Below are 19,299 nucleotides of genomic sequence, written 5' to 3' on the forward strand. Positions count from 1 at the left end.
ACAAGACAGGAGGTTTCATTACAACATGGACCATTACTGCAATGAGCTCCATTAGAAAGTGAGCATTTCTTACAGCACAGATCTGCTTTGCAATCCTGCGGAAAACACATTCTGATCAATCAATACTAAAAATCAAAGTTAACTACCGCGAACAATCATACAAACAATTCAATCATGTATTGGCTAAAATGATAAATTGACAGTGTTCATATATGGTTGCACCATAAAACTACGCCGCGATCCAGTGCAAGGAATATTACATACTAAAGTAAGAAGAAAATAACTATAATAATTAACTTTAATGCATACGTTTTATTTAGGATTCTGGATTCAAATGGTCCAATTAAGGTGAACAACTCAAGGCTTTAAACAATATGGAGCTTAAAAATTATTTTATGAATTTCTCGCTGAAAGAATGATTTCCTTTTTATAAGGGTCCACTGACTCAATTATTTTGCTACAGCAGTTAAAATATACACCATGAGCCTCATGGTTAAGCAAGCATTATCCTAGCTTTCATTTTAAGGGACACTTCATCTTATGGATAGGAAGGATAAAATAACTGGGTATATGTGTATAAAAAATGGTACCGTTTGGAAACCACAATCACAATCTTCTCCTGGTTCCACATACCCATTTCCACATTCAGTGGTGTCAAACAACTGGAAAACACAAAGACACAAAGCACTATTATTTAAAAGATCACAACTGTTTATCATTAAATGATCCAGGTGCATACTGAATTATTCTGTGAACTGCCTTGAGACCTCAGGGTATAGGGCAGTATCTAAATTCAATCAATCAATATAATATTATATGTTTTTGCACCTGCATGACTGCACACACCCACTATAAACCAGCATGGTGACAAAGCTCCACCAGACCTCTGGTGGAGATGCAGACCATCCAGCTCCAGCATTTCATTGACAAATGTCTTCAAATTAAATAAGGGGCCAGTGGAGGGAGATCTCCTTAACCCTTTCCTAACCATGTAAAATTGCTCCCATCCCTAAGCCACTTTTCTCCCCAAGGGATAATTTATGCTGGGATCCAGTTCCACCCTAAATCAAGGTACCTTTGTTGGCTTGTTGAAAAGACAGGAACCTCCCCCTCGAAGCAAAAAATCTTTGTATTCTGCAATGCTGCACCTTGAGAATTTTCTGGGGTGGTAGACACTAAAAGGCCAAAAAAGAAAAAGAAAAAAAATGAGGAAAATGCTTCACAGTAAATAATTTACTGGACAAACACTAGATAAACCACATTCTTTGCTTGCTTGCTGACTGTTGTGTGTTTAGGGAGAAACAAACCACAATCTCAGTTGGGAAGACGTGCTACTCCCGGGTTCTTAGTCTGCTGCTCATGCTAGGATATCAGCAAAGTGGGAATGATTGAGCAGGATGCACTAGTTTGCTGTTCACTGATGTTAAGTCATGGTTTATAATAATAACAACAATAATAATAATTTTTATTTATACCCCGCCCTCCCCAGCCAAGGCCGGGCTCAGGGCGGCTAACAAGCAATAATAAAAACAAATTGAATGAATACAACTTAAAAACAAAATCAAAATACAACATTAAAATATTGAAACATTAAAATATTAAAATGTAGCCTCATCGCAGGAGGAGAAGGAAAGGAAAAAAGAAAGAGAGGGAGGGAATCAAATTGGCTCCAAGCCAAAGGCCAGGCGGAACAACTCTGTCTTACAGGCCCTGCGGAAAGAAATCAGATCCTGCAGGGCCCTGGTCTCATGAGACAAGTGTTCCACCAGGCCGGAGCCAGTGTTGAGAAGGCCCTGGCTCTGGTTGAAGCAAATCTAACTTCCTTAGGGCCCGGGACCACTAGGGTGTTGCTATTTATGGACCTTGAGGCTCTCCGTGGGTAATACCGGGAGAGGTGGTCCCGTTTTACCAAGCCCTGTAAATAATTCTTGCTATGCTGCATGCACCCCAGAAATGAGTCTAAACATAGTCTGCTTATTTTAGTTCTGAAGAACCGGGGAAAAACAAAATCTGTAACAGGTACCAATTATTACAACTCACCCTGTTTCCTCCATGATGCATCCACCCCAGGATTCTGTGCACTCACATCCTTCTGAAACAAAATGAAAAATGCAAAACCAAGAATGAAAGTAGTTAAAAATATATATGAGTAATAAAAAACAAACCCTTCGCATAAAAGAGAGGAGGGTGGTTAAGAAGCATTTCTGCTCCCGTATGTGTCTGAAGTGTTGAATACAGCAACTACTACATAAAGATATGTTTTAGGATAAAGTACCCCTAGTAGAAAATAGCTGCTGTTTTCCATTAGAGGTTCATTAACAAAATCCAGCAGAGACCATTTCTTTTCTAGTCTCTATCGTTCCTTCGCCAGCTTGAATGCAGTTTGAGCTCTCTACCCTCTGAGCATACACTCAAGTCATTATGTGTCATTTCAAGGCCAGTGCCCACATCTGCATGTCACAGTAAATGGTAGTTTATCACAACATGAATGAGCAAGAGTAAGCCACCGCAAGCCTCAACCAAGGACATATGTTAGTTGATTTACATTCATTTAATATTTGTATTCCACTTTTCAAACAACAAATGCTGAGCTCAAAGCGGCTTGCAATAATCACGATACCATTAAAAAACAACCAACCCTGCAATCACTGTAACAGCATATGAAACAAACAACAAGTTCATCAAAATAATAAAGTCAATAAAGTCATAGCATCTCCTTACTCCATAACAACAAAAAGGTAATTAGCTGCTGGTTATAAAATGCATTGTTTTACAACACCGCAATGGGTGGAAGCCTCATGTGCTACACGAATGGTCATGCCAGATCCTTTAATATGAACTTTATGTGTTGAACAGAGTTGCACAAGTAAAAAGTCTGCTTGTGCAAGGTGCCTCCATCTGATTTTGGTTGACCGCCTTCCCCTCTCCACACTACATCCCAGGTGTTTGCATAGAGTCCAACAAACCCCAGAAGAGGATTGGTACTGGAATGGCAAGGAAAGGACAGAACAGCTGTTGCAGCCCAATCCTTTATTTATACACAGAGGTTGGCAAACTGAGGCCAGCGGTCCGGATACGGCCCACCAGGCTCGTTAATCTGGCCCACGAACCTTGCAGACCCTGCCGCCCGCTCGGTCAGTCTCCGCGCTAAACAGGCGCGGAGTGGAGGCCTCGTCGCGCGGAGACTGACTTCCGTGGCGCGGTGCGGCTCTGATTGGCTGCAGGAAGCTCCTGCAGCCAATCAGGAGCCGTGGACGCCTCTGGGCACCGCCCCTTCCTTCCTGCTGAGGCAGCCGAGTGGGAGGAAGAGGCAGCGGCGCAGAGGATCTGCGCCCCGCCGAGACAGAGGACGCTGGTGCTGCCGAAGATGAGGTGGCGGCGGCGGCTGCAGCATGAGTGGCATCAGCAGGGGGGGGCCCTTTCGGGAGGGGGTGGGTCCGGCCCCCCACAAGGTCTGAGGGACGGTGGACTGGCCCCCTCCTGAAAAAGTTTGCTGACCCCTGTTTATACATAATGAAAAGTCCAAAATATGTAGAAGTTTTACGAATTCAATTTGTACATAAAAAGAGATTGTATGCCAAATACCTACTTGGTTTTCTGGCCCCTGGCTCCCACTGTATTCCTAAATTCTGAGCCAGACTTTGGGATAGTTCCTGTGCCATCGCCCAGGGTAGGCCATACTGTTGGAAAAGGAGATTCAGGTAGAGAGCACACCAAAGTACTATCAATTATTGCAATTTCTAGGAGAAAGTGTTTGCTTAACTAGTTATTCTGTATGGAATTCACACCCTAAAACAGTGGAAACATCTCACTAATCCGAATTATTTTCACGTGTGTTTAGGATCATATCCTCAAACTCTTCACTATATGTACACTTAAACAGTAGGAACACCTGTTTCTGGAATGAAAAATGTATGTTTGGGTCCAGTTTTATCAGTGACACCTCCAAAAGAGAGCAAATAATTATTTTCCCAAAATGAATACAAGAGTCTAAAAAATAACAGCAATGTTGACACACAGTATGATAAGGTATTTTGGAGCTGGTCCATTCATATAAGTAAAACCAGCTTAAAGCTATAGTGCAGAGAAGAGATGTGGAAACATATCTTTCGGGATTGTAAATCCCCACTTCACTTTCTTGCATAAAGCCTCAACTCTCTGAACCCTTTTGTTCCATTCTGCATGCAAAAATATGATTTTTCCCATCTTTTAACTGTTTTTGCACTGTTCCTAACAGTCTTCATTATACTTTAAAGAATCATACTCAACATTCTTTTTCTTTTTTTACAGCTAGACAGCCTTTTATGAAGCAGAAAACTCTCTACTTGTTAAAATAGATATCCTGGTACATTCTCTTTTGTTCAGAGAATGGCCCTTTGCATAACTAAAGGGTTGGTCAAGTACTGTACAGGTGATTTGTTGCCATGGCAGCTAATGGCCAGAGATTTCACTTGGAAGCAGTAATGTCAGTATAGCATATGCTACATAGTTACCTTGTGAATAACTTTTATTTATGCAGCCAAAAGAACCCTCAATAACTCGCCACAAAAACTGACATCATATAGGACAGAGAGATTCATTATTGTGTACGAGAATACCCCAAATTCATGCATAAATAAAACTCCAGACCACAGCTTTCCAAACTGTGTGTTGCAATGCATTAGTGTGTCAGCTGCAGTGTGTAGGTGCTCCGCATGCTCCTCAGGTTTGATAGTAAACCTGAACTACTGTATTGTGAAGGACGCGGGTGGCGCTGTGGGTTAAACCACAGAGCCTAGGGCTTGGCGATCAGAAGGTTGGCGGTTCGAATCCCCGCAACGGGGTGATCTCCCGTTGCTCGGTCCCAGCTCCTGCCAACCTAGCAGTTCGAAAGCACGTCAAAGTGCAAGTAGATAAATAGGTACCACTCTGGCGGGAAGGTAAACGGCGTTTCGGTGCGCTGCTCTGGTTCGCCAGAAGCGGCTTAGTCGTGCTGGCCACATGACCCAGAAGCTGTACGCCGGCCCCCTCGGCCAATAAAGCGAGATGAGCGCTGCAACCCCAGAGTCGATCACGACTGGACCTTAATGGTCAGGGGTCCCTTTACCCTTTACTGTATTGTGAAATGATGCATGTCTAAATGATGCATGCCACCAACATGAAAAGTTTGGAAAGCTTTGCTCTAGACAATTTTCCTGACATCTACAATATCTGAAGGGTTACAAGTTGGCAACTCTCAACTTCAGCACTAGCCAGAATGCACAATGACGGGGTGTTGGGAGTTGTAGTTCAACAACATCTCTGGTGCTACAGGTCCCCCACCTTTGGTGTAGAGCTTTCAAAAAACAGCAACAAATTTTGTATGTGCAGAGGACTATTTTAAGGTTATTTCGCACTTAGCTGCAGGCCAACCAAAGTATCTTTCGATTTCCAACTGCAGTCAAACGACACTTCGACGCAACCATTTGGGTGCACTGACTTGAAGAAATCAAAACAGAAACGCGCGGTTCCGTTCAATGGAGGTAATAAGGAAGTGGAAGGGTGGACACCTCATTTTCACGGATTCACCCTATTCACTGCAGGTCTTCCCCCAAGCTACCTGAAAAGCTGCTTCTTAGGTTTGGGGGATCGCCCCCCAGAACAATATGGGATATGGCACAGAGGGCTCCAGCACGTAGGGCAGAAACAGCTAAAACAGGTACGATGCCTTGCATGAGAAGAACTATTTACCTATTGCCTCAATGGCCATTTTGATTCCAATATGAGGAATCTAGGAGACAGCATGGTCCAAAAGGCCTAACGCATTAGAGAAATTCTAATTCCGGAATCTTTCTTAAAACCTAAGTTCCAAGCACAACAACCGATATTGAACTAATTGACAGAAATCAAGGCTTACTGGGCCAAAACAAACAAGATGAATTTTAACAGGGAGAAATGTAAAGTATTGCACTTGGGCAAAAAAAATGAGAGGCACAAATACAAGATGGGTGACACCTGGCTTGAGAGCAGTACATGTGAAAAGGATCTAGGAGTCTTGGTTGACCACAAACTTGACATGAGCCAACAGTGTGACGCGGCAGCTAAAAAAGCCAATGCAATTCTGGGCTGCATCAATAGGAGTATAGCATCTAGATCAAGGGAAGTAATAGTGCCACTGTATTCTGCTCTGGTCAGACCTCACCTGGAGTACTGTGTCCAGTTCTGGGCACCACAGTTCAAGAAAGACACTGACAACCTGGAACGTGTCCAGAGGAGGGCAACCAAAATGGTCAAAGGCCTGGAAACAATGCCTTATGAGGAACGGCTAAGGGAGCTGGGCATGTTTAGCCTGGAGAAGAGGAGGTTAAGGGGTGATATGATAGCCATGTTCAAATATATAAAAGGATGTCACATAGAGGAGGGAGAAAGGTTGTTTTCTGCTGCTCCAGAGAAGCGGACACGGAGCAATGGTTCCAAACTACAAGAAAGAAGATTCCACCTAAACATTAGGAAGAACTTCCTGACAGTAAGGGCTGTTCGACAGTGGAATTTGCTGCCAAGGAGTGTGGTGGAGTCTCCTTCTTTGGAGGTCTTTAAGCAGAGGCTTGACAGCCATATGTCAGGAGTGCTCTGATGGTGTTTCCTGCTTGGCAGGGGGTTGGACTCGATGGCCCTTGTGGTCTCTTCCAACTCTATGATTCTATGATTCTATGCTTACAGTTTTGCAAATAATCCACAACACAGGCTTTACCCAAAGCATGCCACTTTATCAGTAGTGTGCTGGACCCTTAAACGGTTGAAGATTTCCTTTCTTTTTTTTCTAATGAATAGCATTATAAAGAGAACTAATTCACCTCTCATAGAGGGTTTGTCCTGTGTTCCTTACAGTGAGATATGGCTGCCTTCAGCCTGTATTCAAGTGTTCTATGCTAAGCTGACTCTAGAATAAAAGGTCAAATTATTTTCAGTCGACTGCAATTCAGGCTTGAGACTTTTAGGAATATCTATGAAAAAAAATCTGAAATTTTTGAACATATGACGAGAAGCACCGTTTAAAAAGAAGGTATATGATGCGGGAACTATTTCATAAATTTTCCCTTCCTCACAAGACCTTCAAAAGAGAAATGTTACCTCATTTACTCCAACACCTCTAGACACAGAACAAATTCCTCCAAAATAGCTCAGGCTGCTTCTTTTGTAATGAAATGTCACATTCCTGAAGAACAAGATAAACGAAGCAATATTAAAAAGCGTTATCTCACATATATACGATGCCCTAGAAATATCTTCTTATTTGGCACATGTAAATTAATAGGAATTTCATTTCCATTACGGCCTTAGCAAGAAATGTCAAGGTCCAAGGCTGGATTTTCCTCCCATGCAAAGCATGTGTTTTACTGTTGAACTACAGCAGCTTCTCCTCTTCCAGACAACAGTTAGGAGAGGATAAAAATGATTCCACTGCATTCTGTATTTTTTAAAAATTATAATAATAAAATACCTAAAAGAAGCAGCATTTAAGATATACCTATGAGATATAAATAAGCAGACAGAATAAGAACTAGAAAAAGAGGCCTTCAGGAACGAGAGATCATGTACCAAACAGAGCTTGCGCTACATACGAGAGAAGGTGTACAGCATCAGCGCGCTGCTTGATGAAATTCTGTCGATATTTGGAAAAATCATGAAGCATCTGTCTTGGGTCAGGGTGGACATTTATACGATCTCTGTCCGACCAGGTTTCAACAGCAACCAAAACAACCCTGGTATTCAGCTGCTCCTTGTAAATCTGTGGGCAGATACAGGACAGGCACAGGAGTAGAACACTGGGTCAAAACGTGCACAGTTAGCCAGTCAGAGTCAGTGGAAGGACAAAAGGGGTAAAGCAGGAGGGAAAGATTGGAATACAATTAGCCAATACACCTCCAGTCTCCTTTAAAAGAATCAACATCGCACTAAATTCAACACTGCAAATGATTATGTAGAGCCATCTTATTTATGGCACTAGTTCTTCATCTTTCACCAACCCTACCTGTTCTAAGCTTGGGAAGTGCTGAGCATAAGACTTGCAAAGTACCGTATTTTTCGCTCCATAGGGCGCACCGGACCACAGGGCGCACCTAGTTTTTTGGGGGGGGGGAAATCAAGAAAAAAAATCTTATTCCCCCCAAGCCCCAAAGAGCAGTGTATAGGCTGAGCGCAACCACTCCCTTCCGGAGGGGTTGCACGCAGCTATGGCACAAGCCAAGACAGCGCTGTCTTGGCTTCCTCTTTAGCTGTGCGCAACCTCTCCAGCCGGAGAAGAAGCCATAGCCCCGTGCAGCCTCTCCCTGCCGGAGAGGATCCATCCCGCTCGCTGTTTTGGCTTCCTCTTTAGCCCCGTGCAGCCTCTCCCTGCCGGAGGGGTTGCGCCGGCTATAGCACAAGCCAAGGCAGCCAGCGGGATCCATCTTGCTCGCTGTTTTGGCTTCCTCTTTAGCCCCGCGCAACCTCTCCCTGCTGGGAGAGGCTGCGCAGGGCTAAAGAAGCCATAGCCACGTGCAGCCTCTCCCTGCTGGAGGGGCTGCGCGCGGCTATCCCTGAAGCCTGGAGAGCGAGAGGGGTGCACACCGACGCCTCTCGCTCTCCAGGCTTCAGCGAAAGCAACGCAAAGCCTTTGGAGCACGGAGGGAGCGCTCCCTCTGCGCTTTGGAGGCTTCGCGTTGCTATCGCTGAAGCCAAGGAGCCTGCGTTCGCTCCATAGGACGCACACACATTTACCCTTCATTTTTGGAGGGGGAAAAGTGTGTCCAATAGAGCGAAAAATACAGTACTTTGTGCAGCGCTTCTCAAATGCCTGACAACTAGCTGATCCCTGAGCGTGGGGATTGCAAAGCGCTTTCTGCAGTGCTTCTGCAGCACTGGTTGCAAGGCACTTGGGAAGTGGTGCAGAAGAGGCTTTGAAGGCACTGCCAATTGGTAGTATCCTTTTGGCACAACCCCTTAGATGGCATCAGATGCAGGGAAGGTAGACACGGGTTGGCCCAAGCATTCTTGTGAGCCCAATGAGTGGGTGCTGGCTGGCCCAAATAGGTCTGCAGGCTGGAGGTTCCCTAACTGATTTAGTTCCTACAGTACGCTGTGGGAAATGCTGTGTAAAGCCCCACAGATCACTTCGGGAAGAGGCGGAGGAAGAGGAGTGCAACTATATGCTGCTCAAGCCGGAATCCTTCCTTGGCTCAGCAGAATGCTTGCTAAGCTCTGATAAAAACAACAAGGGAAAGTTCAGTGAGATTGGACGTTCAGAGCTTGGAAAGTTCAGTGGAGCAGGAGCACAGCAATATTCCTTCCTACAAGTCCAACACTATTGCCTACCGTACAAATCTGGAAGCTGCCCTAACCCTGAGGTGTATTACAGAGGAATAATGTGGAATGCAATATAGTAGTCTGTGCACCACCACGGCATCCCAACCTTTCCCAACTCTACTGCAAATCTGCCCCTGGTTAAGAGATGAGGGGCAAAGAGGAAACTGCTCTGTGTACGTTCGAGGGTGCAGACGTAAAGTATTTGTCCTGGAATCCTATCTTTGTGTGTGGGTACATTTAAAAATAAGATTTTACTTTAGTGTGCCATTTAGTTTCATAAACTTATCCAGTTAGTCAGGGTGGAATTCTGGAAGAGGCTCAGCCTACCTAATTATTAATATCATGGGGTCTCACAGCATTTAACCTTTAAGTTTAACAGAAGACCATAACAATATTTAGAAAATTATGTTAATCAAGGTATTATATACACAGACACCATTATTACAGTAGGCTCCACATCACTTCAGGTTTGTTGTCACATGTTTCTTTGGATTGTGTCTTGGCCCGGGTGATTTAACTGGGCATGGTGTGTTGACGTCTCATATAACTTTTGATGACCTACTTATTGAACTGAACTGGCCTTGGGTGGAATCTTCTAAATGCCCGCTCAAAACTTTCTATTCTGCCATTAAGAGTACCATATTTTTCCATGTATAAGACGACCTTTTTTCTGAATTTTTTTGTGATAAATTAAGGGTCGTCTTATACACAGGGTGACCCTTAATTTATCACAAAAAAAAATTTCAGGGTCGTCTTATACACAGGGTAGATGGGACGCGGGTGGCGCTGTGGGTAAAACCTCAGCGCCTAGGGCTTGCCGATCGCATGGTCGGCGGTTTGAATCCCTGCGGCGGGGTGAGCTCCCGTCTTTCGGTCCCAGCTCCTGCCCACCTAGCAGTTCGAAAGCACCCCTAAGTGCAAGTAGATAAATAGGTACTGCTTTATAGCAGGAAGGTAAACGGCGTTTCCGTGTGCTGCGCTGGTGCCGGCTCGCCAGAGCAGCTTCATCACGCTGGCCACGTGACCCAGAAGTGTCTCCGGACAGCGCTGGCCCCTGGCCTCTTAAGTGAGATGGGCGCACAACCCTAGAGTCGGACACAACTGGCCCGTACGGGCAGGGGTACCTTTACCTTTTATACACAGGGTAATATGCTAAGTAAACGAGGACTGGTGCTGCGGCGGTAGCAGGGAAATGTCGGAGAGGAGACTGCTTAGCCGCTCTTCCAGGCTTAGGAAGAGTATTTGGTGAGTGCCAATATGCGGTGTATTACGGCACCAGTTCCGTCAGCCAGAGCGGGGGATCGTCGAAAAGCTGCTCAGCAGCTCAGCGAACTTACAAAAGAAGCTCAACAACTGTTGAGGGCTCCCAAAAATAGGGGTCATCTTATACATGGGGTCATGTTATACACGGAAAAATATGGTACATCCCCCACAATGGTCTTTTGATGTTTCATTTTTAATTTGTTTCTGCTTTTAACTTTTTGTAATTTTATTGTTCGGTTCTGGTTTTACTGTATATTGTTGTAAACCGCTGTTCTTTTGTTTAATGATACAGCAGGATGTAAATAAAATGAGCGCTAAAAAGTCACAAGTGGATCCTGTAGCAAAATGCTGCAGCATGGAGCACTCCAGCTCATTATTCCATTTGGCCTGAAGAAACCTTTTCCAGTATACTTTATTACATACATACTTTCCTAGTTTTTAGTTGTAGACTCCCCACCACCACACATCCAGTCAGGCAGAATTCTGTGAACACTAATAATACCTAGCCCTCACTGTTTTGGGGTATCTGATAGCCCCACCCAGCCCAATTTTTTATATTGGAGATCTACAGAGGTTCCTCCAGGCCTACTAGGATTAGTAGGATTGCCATTGGTATATACTGGTTTGTGCTCCCAAGGTTGTGCAAGTTTACATCCTCTATCACCACTATTTTCATCCCAACGTCTGCAAAGTCAAATGTTGAATCATGAGGCATTAATTGTACTAATTATTGCAATACTTACAGCGTCCACAAGATTTACCACAGATTTCGCGAAGTTGTTCGTGTAAGCATGGGACGATCGGTGCTTTTTAAACTAGAAGAAAAATGTTAAATCATAATTTGATCAAGAGGTTTGCCTCCTGGCAATGCAAAGAACAAACAGTGGCTCTGCTAATCAGTGTTTTCCTCTTGAACTGCTAACGTTTATGGAATTCACAAGCATTTGTGTCATGAAGAAAAGGGGGAGAACTACTATAAAATAGTTAACTGCAACAACTTTCCCCCATCAGTTTCACGTTGAAAATATATTTGATTCCTGGAGCTAGTGGTCCCATGTCTCCTTTGCATTTGCTCTCAATTCCGCCTTTAAGTGAAACAATACTATTGCAAGGCTGTGGGTCAGACTATCAAAACAGATTTATATATTACTTGGAAAAAAATATATATCACTTAATCACAAAACTATATAACCTGTGTACATAATAAAATTATTGATAAAAGCAGCTATTATTCACAGTATGGTGAAAAAACAAGTATACATACTAAAACACAGATAAAATCAGTAAAGCGTTTAAAACGGAACATGATAACTAAATTATGTAGGCCTTAAGGGGTAAGGAACATTTTTGGCTTCACAGGCCAGATCCTTATCAGGATCAGTCTCAGGTGCCAAATTTGATGGGTAGTCAGGGCCAGGGCAATCTGAACATAAATCATTAAGGTGACAATTTACCATATTTTTTGCTCTATAAGACTCACCTTTTCCCTCCTAAAAAGTAAGGGGAAATGTGTGTGCGTCTTATGGAGTGAATGCAGGCTGCGCAGCTATCCCAGAAGCCAGAACAGCAAGAGGGATTGCTACTTTCACTGCGCAGCGATCCCTCTTGCTGTTCTGGCTTCTGAGATTCAGAATATTTTTTTTCTTGTTTTCCGCCTCCAAAAACTAGGTGCGTCTTGTGGTCTGGTGCGTCTTATGGAGTGAAAAATACGGTATCTTATTTTCCTTGGCCTGAGATATACATTTTTAGAACCAACAATATTCTTGTGATTGTAATTTGTTTTAAACTATTTTTAATGCTGCATTTTAAATTGTTCTGAGCCACCTAGAGCCTTAAGGCGAAGGATGGGTAATAAATGAAGATAACAACAACAAAACATTGGATTTATCATTTATCATCATTTATCATTTCTATCCTACCCCTCCTCTTGAAAGGTAGGATTTCAGTAATTGCAATAAATACAGGAAGCTGTATCAGTAAATAACATTTGCAACAGACAATAAGTGTAAAAAAGAGGGTATATTGTAACTAAATTAGATAACAATAGAATTAATTAATACAGCCAGCTTACCATTTTATAGTCATTAACAATCATGAGCTCCAAGTATTTCATTTCTTCAAATATGCCGCGGGAAACCTGAAGGATTTTAAAAGCTGTAGTTGGATTTTTAAAAATTAATTTAGGGTTGCTTTATCACTTGCCATGCAATGCTGTTCTGTGTACCTAAACCTGATTCAACTGATTTAGGATTATATATTTTAATGACAGTATTTCTAACTATAATATATTCATTTCATTGGCATGTTTGTTCTTCTGATCTGTTTCCATGGCCATTTTACAAATCATATCCATTGGAGTGGAGCTTAAACTTTATTAAGAAGTCCCAAGCTTAGTCCCTGGCATCTTCAGTCAATAATACCTAAGGCAGTGGGCAGTGGTTGCTGGTGCTCATTGGGACTAGTAAGGGGAAAGGCAGAGGGGCCAACAGTTAGTGGAGCCAGAGCAAATGACTGGCAGAGCCAACCGATTCTAGCTTTGTCCCTATCCTTCCCCCTGCTCCAAGAGCAACACCAAGGCTACCGGGGAGGAAGCTGATAGCCAGGGCTAACCCCTGCCCTGGGCTGGTTGCAGGTAAAAGGGCAGACAAGCGCTAGCTGAAGGCCAGGTTAATGGGGGATTGCCCCATTTGCCTTAACAGAGCAGCCTCCACTGTTAAGAGCTGGGAAAGAGCTCTGCCTGGAATCTGATACCAGTCAGCGTAGTACAGTGGTACCTCGGGTTACATACGCTTCAGGTTACAGACTCCGCTAACCCAGAAATAGTGCTTCAGGTTAAGAACTGTGGTTCAGGTTGAGAACAGAAATTGTGCTCCGGCGGTGTGGCAGCAGCAGGAGGCACCATTACCTAAAGTGGTGCTTCAGGTTAAGAACAGTTTCAGGTTAAGAACGGACCTCCAGAACGAATTAAGTACTTAACCCGAGGTACCACTGTACTGTTGATCTGACATTCATAAGGCATAAGGCAGTTTCATATGTTTGGTCATTACTGCCTGGCAGTGCAAAACAGGGGTCTTCAATGTGGCATCCGCACATGCCAGTGTGCCCACCAGTACATTCAGTGGCACCCAGTGGAAGGTATCTTCTCAAAAATACACATTACACGAGAGACTGCTCTTCCTGCTCAGTTTCTGTTTGCTCTGGCTCGGCCTCTCCTACACTGAACACCCCTCCCTTCAACATACCAACACTACACTGGATGTCAGGATAGACACCCACCTTCCCTTCTGCTCTGATCATGTGGGAGGTGCAGAAAGCTTCCTTCTGTGAGCAAGTGCAGTAGAGGCTGATGTGGGTGCCTTTTCACCCACTGATGGGAGAGGCCAATGGGGGGTGCACACCCACACCATTTTGTGGTCCTATCTCTTTTCTGCTCTTACAGACATAGCACCCATTTTGTGCTATGCCATGCTCCCCACTCTGGCTATTTTGAGACTGGTGGCACAATCTTAAAACTTCAATGTGCCTGTTGGTCCCCACAAAATTGGCAACCCCTGGTGTAAAAGGCTCTAATTCTATATTAAGATTAAAATCTAAAACATACATTCCAGCAGCAAATGGTGATTTAGCTAACCGAGTCCTTGAATTTATCCCAAATCCTGAGCAAACTACTATTTAAAGATGAGCGCTTGCAGTATTTCAGGATGAAATTATAATTTTCTTCATTCTTTACACCAGCTTTTTGTGCACCATTTGATGGTATCATTTGTGATTTACATAACAATTCAATTTGATCTCTGTACGCACACCTCCTTTTCTTTTGCATCTTTTAAAATTGTTTACTTGTTTCTGGGTTAAATATGCAATTACAGACTGTACACTGGGTCTCTTCAATCTTTACTGGTAGGAAACAGCAAATCATCAATCTGAGTGCAGCTACATATCCAATGTAAGATAATTTTAGCTTCTGACTCTTTTCTCTTATGCCAGGAACATACATGAAGTGAATACATGTATTTGAAAATTGTGTTACTGATAACACTCACAGCTCTCCTTCTTCTTTTCCGTCTTAGCCACTGCAACTCAGACAGGAAGGGCCATTCAGAAGTAGAGTCATAATCTATGGAAGAAAAAAACAATAGCAAAGAAGATTCAGGTTCATGGGATATTACCCATAGCTTTATCAAACTGGCCAATAAATCAATTTCCTGTGCGCCTAACAGTTTGTGTCTCCTTTCCACCCCTGCACTGGCGCTTCTCCTGTTTCTCCTCTCAGATGGACTCCATCCTTTGTTTCCCCAAGATCTGGTAACCTAGAGGTCTATTTCAAATCCGCCATTCTTAGCCATGTTGTGCAAGCAAACTGTGGTGCTTCTTGAAGAAATGGGCTGTCTAGATCTATATATTTTTTCTGGCCTTCAATACAGGGCTGGCCTTACCAGTACTGCTGTCTCAAATTGCAATTGCAGGGGTCATCTGTAGGGAGCAGCAGATTAGCTTACAAAATCAGCTGTGCTGTCCCCCAAATTCTCTACCTTCACCCTTTTAAAAAGGGCTAAAAACCTGTCTATTTAGACATAATTTTTGTTGTTTAATGTGCTTAACTGACAACTTTATTTACTGCCGTTTACCAAAATTGTTCTCAGACACAGTTTCTCCATGTAGCTCTTTCACCTTGGAACCACTGAAGGGCCTCCTTAATCCTATCCCTGGTGTCCATGACTACCCAAAATCACACACTGATTCACACTACCAGTGCTTCATCAGTTGCGGCATCAGAGGACACAGAGTCCAACTAACAAGAAATCAAAAAGGGACAGATTCCTCCAGAGAATCAGTATGGGTAGCAATACCAGAACCAGAGAGTAATTTACTACTGGGGTTTAACTACTGAACCCCTGACCAAAAAATTATATAGATAAAAAAGCTACACATTTTGAAATGCAACAGTTCCATGAGCACTGGCAAAAATATTTTAAACAACTGGAATGTGATTTCCTCATCTGTAGATGCCAATGAAATCCTAACATTTTCACCATTAAGGTAAATATCAGGTTGTCACTAAAAATGATGATTATTTTTTGAAAAAGAAAAAGGGATATTTTAAGAAAGGAAGATCTTCAACCATATTGCTTATGTCTACCTAGTTCTGCGGGACGCGGGTGGCGCTGTGGGTTAAACCACAGAGCCTAGGACTTGCCGATCAGACGGTCGGTGGTTCAAATCCCCAGGACAGGGTGAGCTCCGTTGCTCGGTCCCTGCTCCTGCCAACCTAGCAGTTCGAAAGCACGTCAAAGTGCAAGTAGATAAATAGGTACCGCTCCAGCAGGAAGGTAAACGCCGTTTCTGTGTGCTGCTCTGGTTCGCCAGAAGCGGCTTAGTCATGCTGGCCACATGACCCGGAAGCTGTATGCCGGCTCCCTCAGCCAATAAAGCGAGATGAGCGCCACAACCCCAGAGTCGGCCATGACTGGACCTAATGGTTAGGGGTCCCTTTACCTTTACCTAGTTCTGAAGGGAAATTGAGCATGTTGGTCTCATTCAGGCAGAGCCAGCCCACCCATAAGGCAGGGTGAGGTAGCTGTGTCTGGTGGCACCCCTCCAAGGCATCATCCAATTTCTGTTGCCCAGCAGGCTTCCCCGAATCTAGGGGCAGAGAGGGACTGGTGGCAAAGATCTGTGGAACACCTCCCCTCCTTCTGAGTTGGCAAAAGGGGCGGGGGTTCCGCCACCCAGTTTTGCAGCCAAGCCAGGGAGGGGGGAATCTCCCCTTCTGCCCAAGAGAGGCAGAAGCTCTTGTGGGGTTTGCCCGCCCCCCATAATGGGGGTGGCAACGAGGTGCTTCCCCTAAGGTGCTGAAACCCCTCAGGTCACCCCTGCCTCCAGGCATTCTTCAGAATAATGTGGGAGAATAATGCATGGAGAGCGAGCAGAAGCATATTCACCAGACCCACCCTCCAAGTCCCCATCTCCACGGACTCCACCTCCCACCTTTGCTCATTCAGAAGGAAGGACTGAAAGGAGAGTTTTCACATGTTTGGCTAAACATGTTTATAATCACCCCCACAATCAGGATCCCTGGTTACATGAGGCTCTTAACCACAGGAAGGATTCTAAGTGTGTTCTCCAAATGTGCAAAGGATCCCTCTTCAGATCTTCTGCTCAATAAGCCATACTCAGGGTTGGAAACAGTAAGGATGTAGACACTGATAGAAACAGGCAGTTCCACCTCCACATTTTATTTCTGCACACGTTCAAAGAACATCCAAAGAGGTTTCTAATGCTGCAGCATTCAAATACAGACTGCCACCAATTGTTTCAGCCCTTGTTATTATAATAATAATAATAATAATAATAATAATAATAATAATAATAATATATTTATACCCCGCCCATCTGGCTGAGTTTCCCCAGCCACTCTGGGCAGCTTCCAATCAAGTGTTAAAAACAATACAGCATTAAACATTAAAAACTTCCCTAAACTTCCTTTCTGTTACAGCAGAAAGTTAAATGATTTATAACTGACAAAGTCATTGTACAGTGGTACCTCAGGTTAAGTACTTAATTTGTTCCGGAGGCCCGTACTTAACCTGAACCTGTTCTTAACCTGAAGCATCACTTTAGCTAATGGGGCCTCCTGCTGCTGCCGCGCCACCGGAGCACAATTTCTGTTCTCATCCTGAAGCAAAGTTCTCAACCTGAAGCACTATTTCTGGGTTAGCAGAGTCTGTAACCTGAAGCGTATGTAACCTGAAGCGTATGTAACCTGAGGTACCACTGTATAGCATTAAATATCACTGCAACAGGGTATCAAAAGTCCCATACCAAGGTCTTCCAATTGCTTGGAAGTATTTGTTCCCAACGTCCTCTGGATGACATGTGGTCTACCTGTACTCCTCTGTAACAAAAGAGAAAAACAGGTCTGTCAATCATGGGACAAATTCAAGCTCAAGACATTCTAATTCATGGAATATTGTTCATGGGAATGAAGCTCCGCCCTTTAAATTAACTAATATTGCAACAGCCTAACCAATTAATCCAAATATTCAAAGCCAGACTATGAGATATAGTGAGGAATTCAATGTCATGCCATTATTATTGTTCTGTCCGGCAAGCAGCAATGCTTGCGCTGATGAAACAATCTCCCCTCTCCTTCCGTCATGGACTTGGCTAGATGCAGAGGAGTGGGGGGGGAGGCACCAGCTGGGGAACCCTTAAGAGAACCCCCAGGGGAAGAAATCTCAGAGCCAGCAGACTGGAGGTGGGACGACAGTAAGCGGTTAGACGGAGAAGACTGGGAGGAGGAAGTTGTGGAAGCTGAAGAGGAAACAGGGTTTAGTGAGCAGGAAGAGGCTGGGGCAGAGAGCCTCACGTGGGGGGGAACTATATCTATTTTCCACATCACATCTTCAGACACAAGGGAATACCGTAGTCCTGATCCTCTGAAGTTTGCCTAAAGTCTATCTACTGAATCAGAGCTTCCCTGAAGCTGGAAGCCTTCAAGGGAAAAGGGGAAACTGCAATTTCATCTACACATCTAGTAGTACCCACTGGCAGTTAAGATTTTGAAATAGATGCAAATGCTCAGATTTAAAGTTATATTTCAGCTTACAAAAGAAAGGGGTGGGGAAACAAAAAAGAGGACGGTAATTATTTGCTTGCTTAAATTTCAACCTGATAAACAAAAATGGACACATATATGACTGAAGATCAGAAACATCTTGCCAGCAATCAGCGGGAGAATCCAGGTTTTAGAGACTTTTGTCATCTAAATGCATATTCATAGAATATGAAGATTATTCTTTATTCTTTAAATAAGGTAATGAATATTCAAATATAGCAAACAAAGTCAGTTGTACATAAATCAGATTGCAAACATATTACTAACCTACAAAATTCTTATCTTCTATTCAAGCCTATCAGTTAACAAACCAAAACACCTACATAGCTCAGTATTAACTTACCGTACTATGAGTCAATTCCAAAGGCTCTATCAAATATAGGTAATAATTATCTTCAAACATACCACTAGAATATAAGAAAAAACATAGATTTAAGAGAATCAAGTCAAGGAAGCTATACCAGAGTAGGCATTTACAGAATCATCAGTACTGTTTCAGACTGGAATATCTGAGTACAGAGCCCATCAATTTATTCAATATAGTTATAAGACTGTTTAGGGCAAACACTCCCAAAGAGGCTTCCAAAAAAATTAATCAATATATAAAACATAATCTTAAAACCAGAAAAAAATGAATAGTGATACCCATCAATAACAGTAAAATAACATAATAAATAAAAAAAATAAAAAAATTGTCCAGTAGCACCTTAGAGACCAACTAAGTTTGTTCTGGGTATAAACTTTTGCGATGATGCATACTTCTTCAGATACACTGAAACAAAAATCACCAGACCCTTATATATACAGTAGCACCTCTGGATGTGAACAGGATCCGTTCTGGAGCCCCGTTCACATCCTGAAGCAACTGCAACCCGCGTCTGTGCATGTCGCGATTCACTGCTTCTGCGCATGATGTCATTTTGAGCGTCTGCGCATGCACAAGCAGCAAAACCCGGAAGAAACGCGCTCCGTTACCTCCGGGTCGCCGTGGAGCACAACCCAAAAATGCTTAACCTGAAGCTACTTCAACCCGAGGTATGACTGTAGTGGGAGGGTTTATATACTGAAAATTATGGAAAGACCTGGTCTGAATATTGGATTCTTGTCTCATTACA

At 43.4% G+C, this 19,299-nt stretch overlaps 1 protein-coding gene across 9 annotated transcripts in view; it reads right to left on the bottom strand.

Moving 5' to 3' along the window:
• The window catches only part of ADAM23 (ADAM metallopeptidase domain 23), a gene marked incomplete at its 3' end in the record, with an annotated part of 78,249 nt that overhangs the window by 35,613 nt on the left and 23,337 nt on the right, over window positions 1-19,299 (bottom strand). For 6 of the 9 annotated variants that reach the window (XM_083628269.1, XM_083628271.1, XM_083628272.1 and 3 more), the window contains exons 6-17: window positions 18,528-18,591; window positions 17,389-17,461; window positions 14,610-14,683; window positions 12,638-12,703; window positions 11,310-11,381; window positions 7,581-7,747; window positions 7,090-7,174; window positions 3,590-3,680; window positions 2,041-2,092; window positions 1,076-1,175; window positions 591-662; window positions 3-95 (exon numbers count right to left, since the gene is read on the bottom strand). In XM_083628269.1, coding sequence (XP_083484395.1) covers window positions 3-95; window positions 591-662; window positions 1,076-1,175; window positions 2,041-2,092; window positions 3,590-3,680; window positions 7,090-7,174; window positions 7,581-7,747; window positions 11,310-11,381; window positions 12,638-12,703; window positions 14,610-14,683; window positions 17,389-17,461; window positions 18,528-18,591 — 1,009 coding nt within the window. The remainder of the gene's footprint in view (window positions 1-2; window positions 96-590; window positions 663-1,075; window positions 1,176-2,040; window positions 2,093-3,589; window positions 3,681-7,089; window positions 7,175-7,580; window positions 7,748-11,309; window positions 11,382-12,637; window positions 12,704-14,609; window positions 14,684-17,388; window positions 17,462-18,527; window positions 18,592-19,299) is intronic. The other 3 variants (XM_083628270.1, XM_083628273.1, XM_083628274.1) reach the window with 1 other exon arrangement.

Source organism: Podarcis filfolensis, assembly GCF_964270895.1.
Source record: "Podarcis filfolensis genome assembly, chromosome: 1".
NCBI lineage: Eukaryota > Metazoa > Chordata > Lepidosauria > Squamata > Lacertidae > Podarcis > Podarcis filfolensis.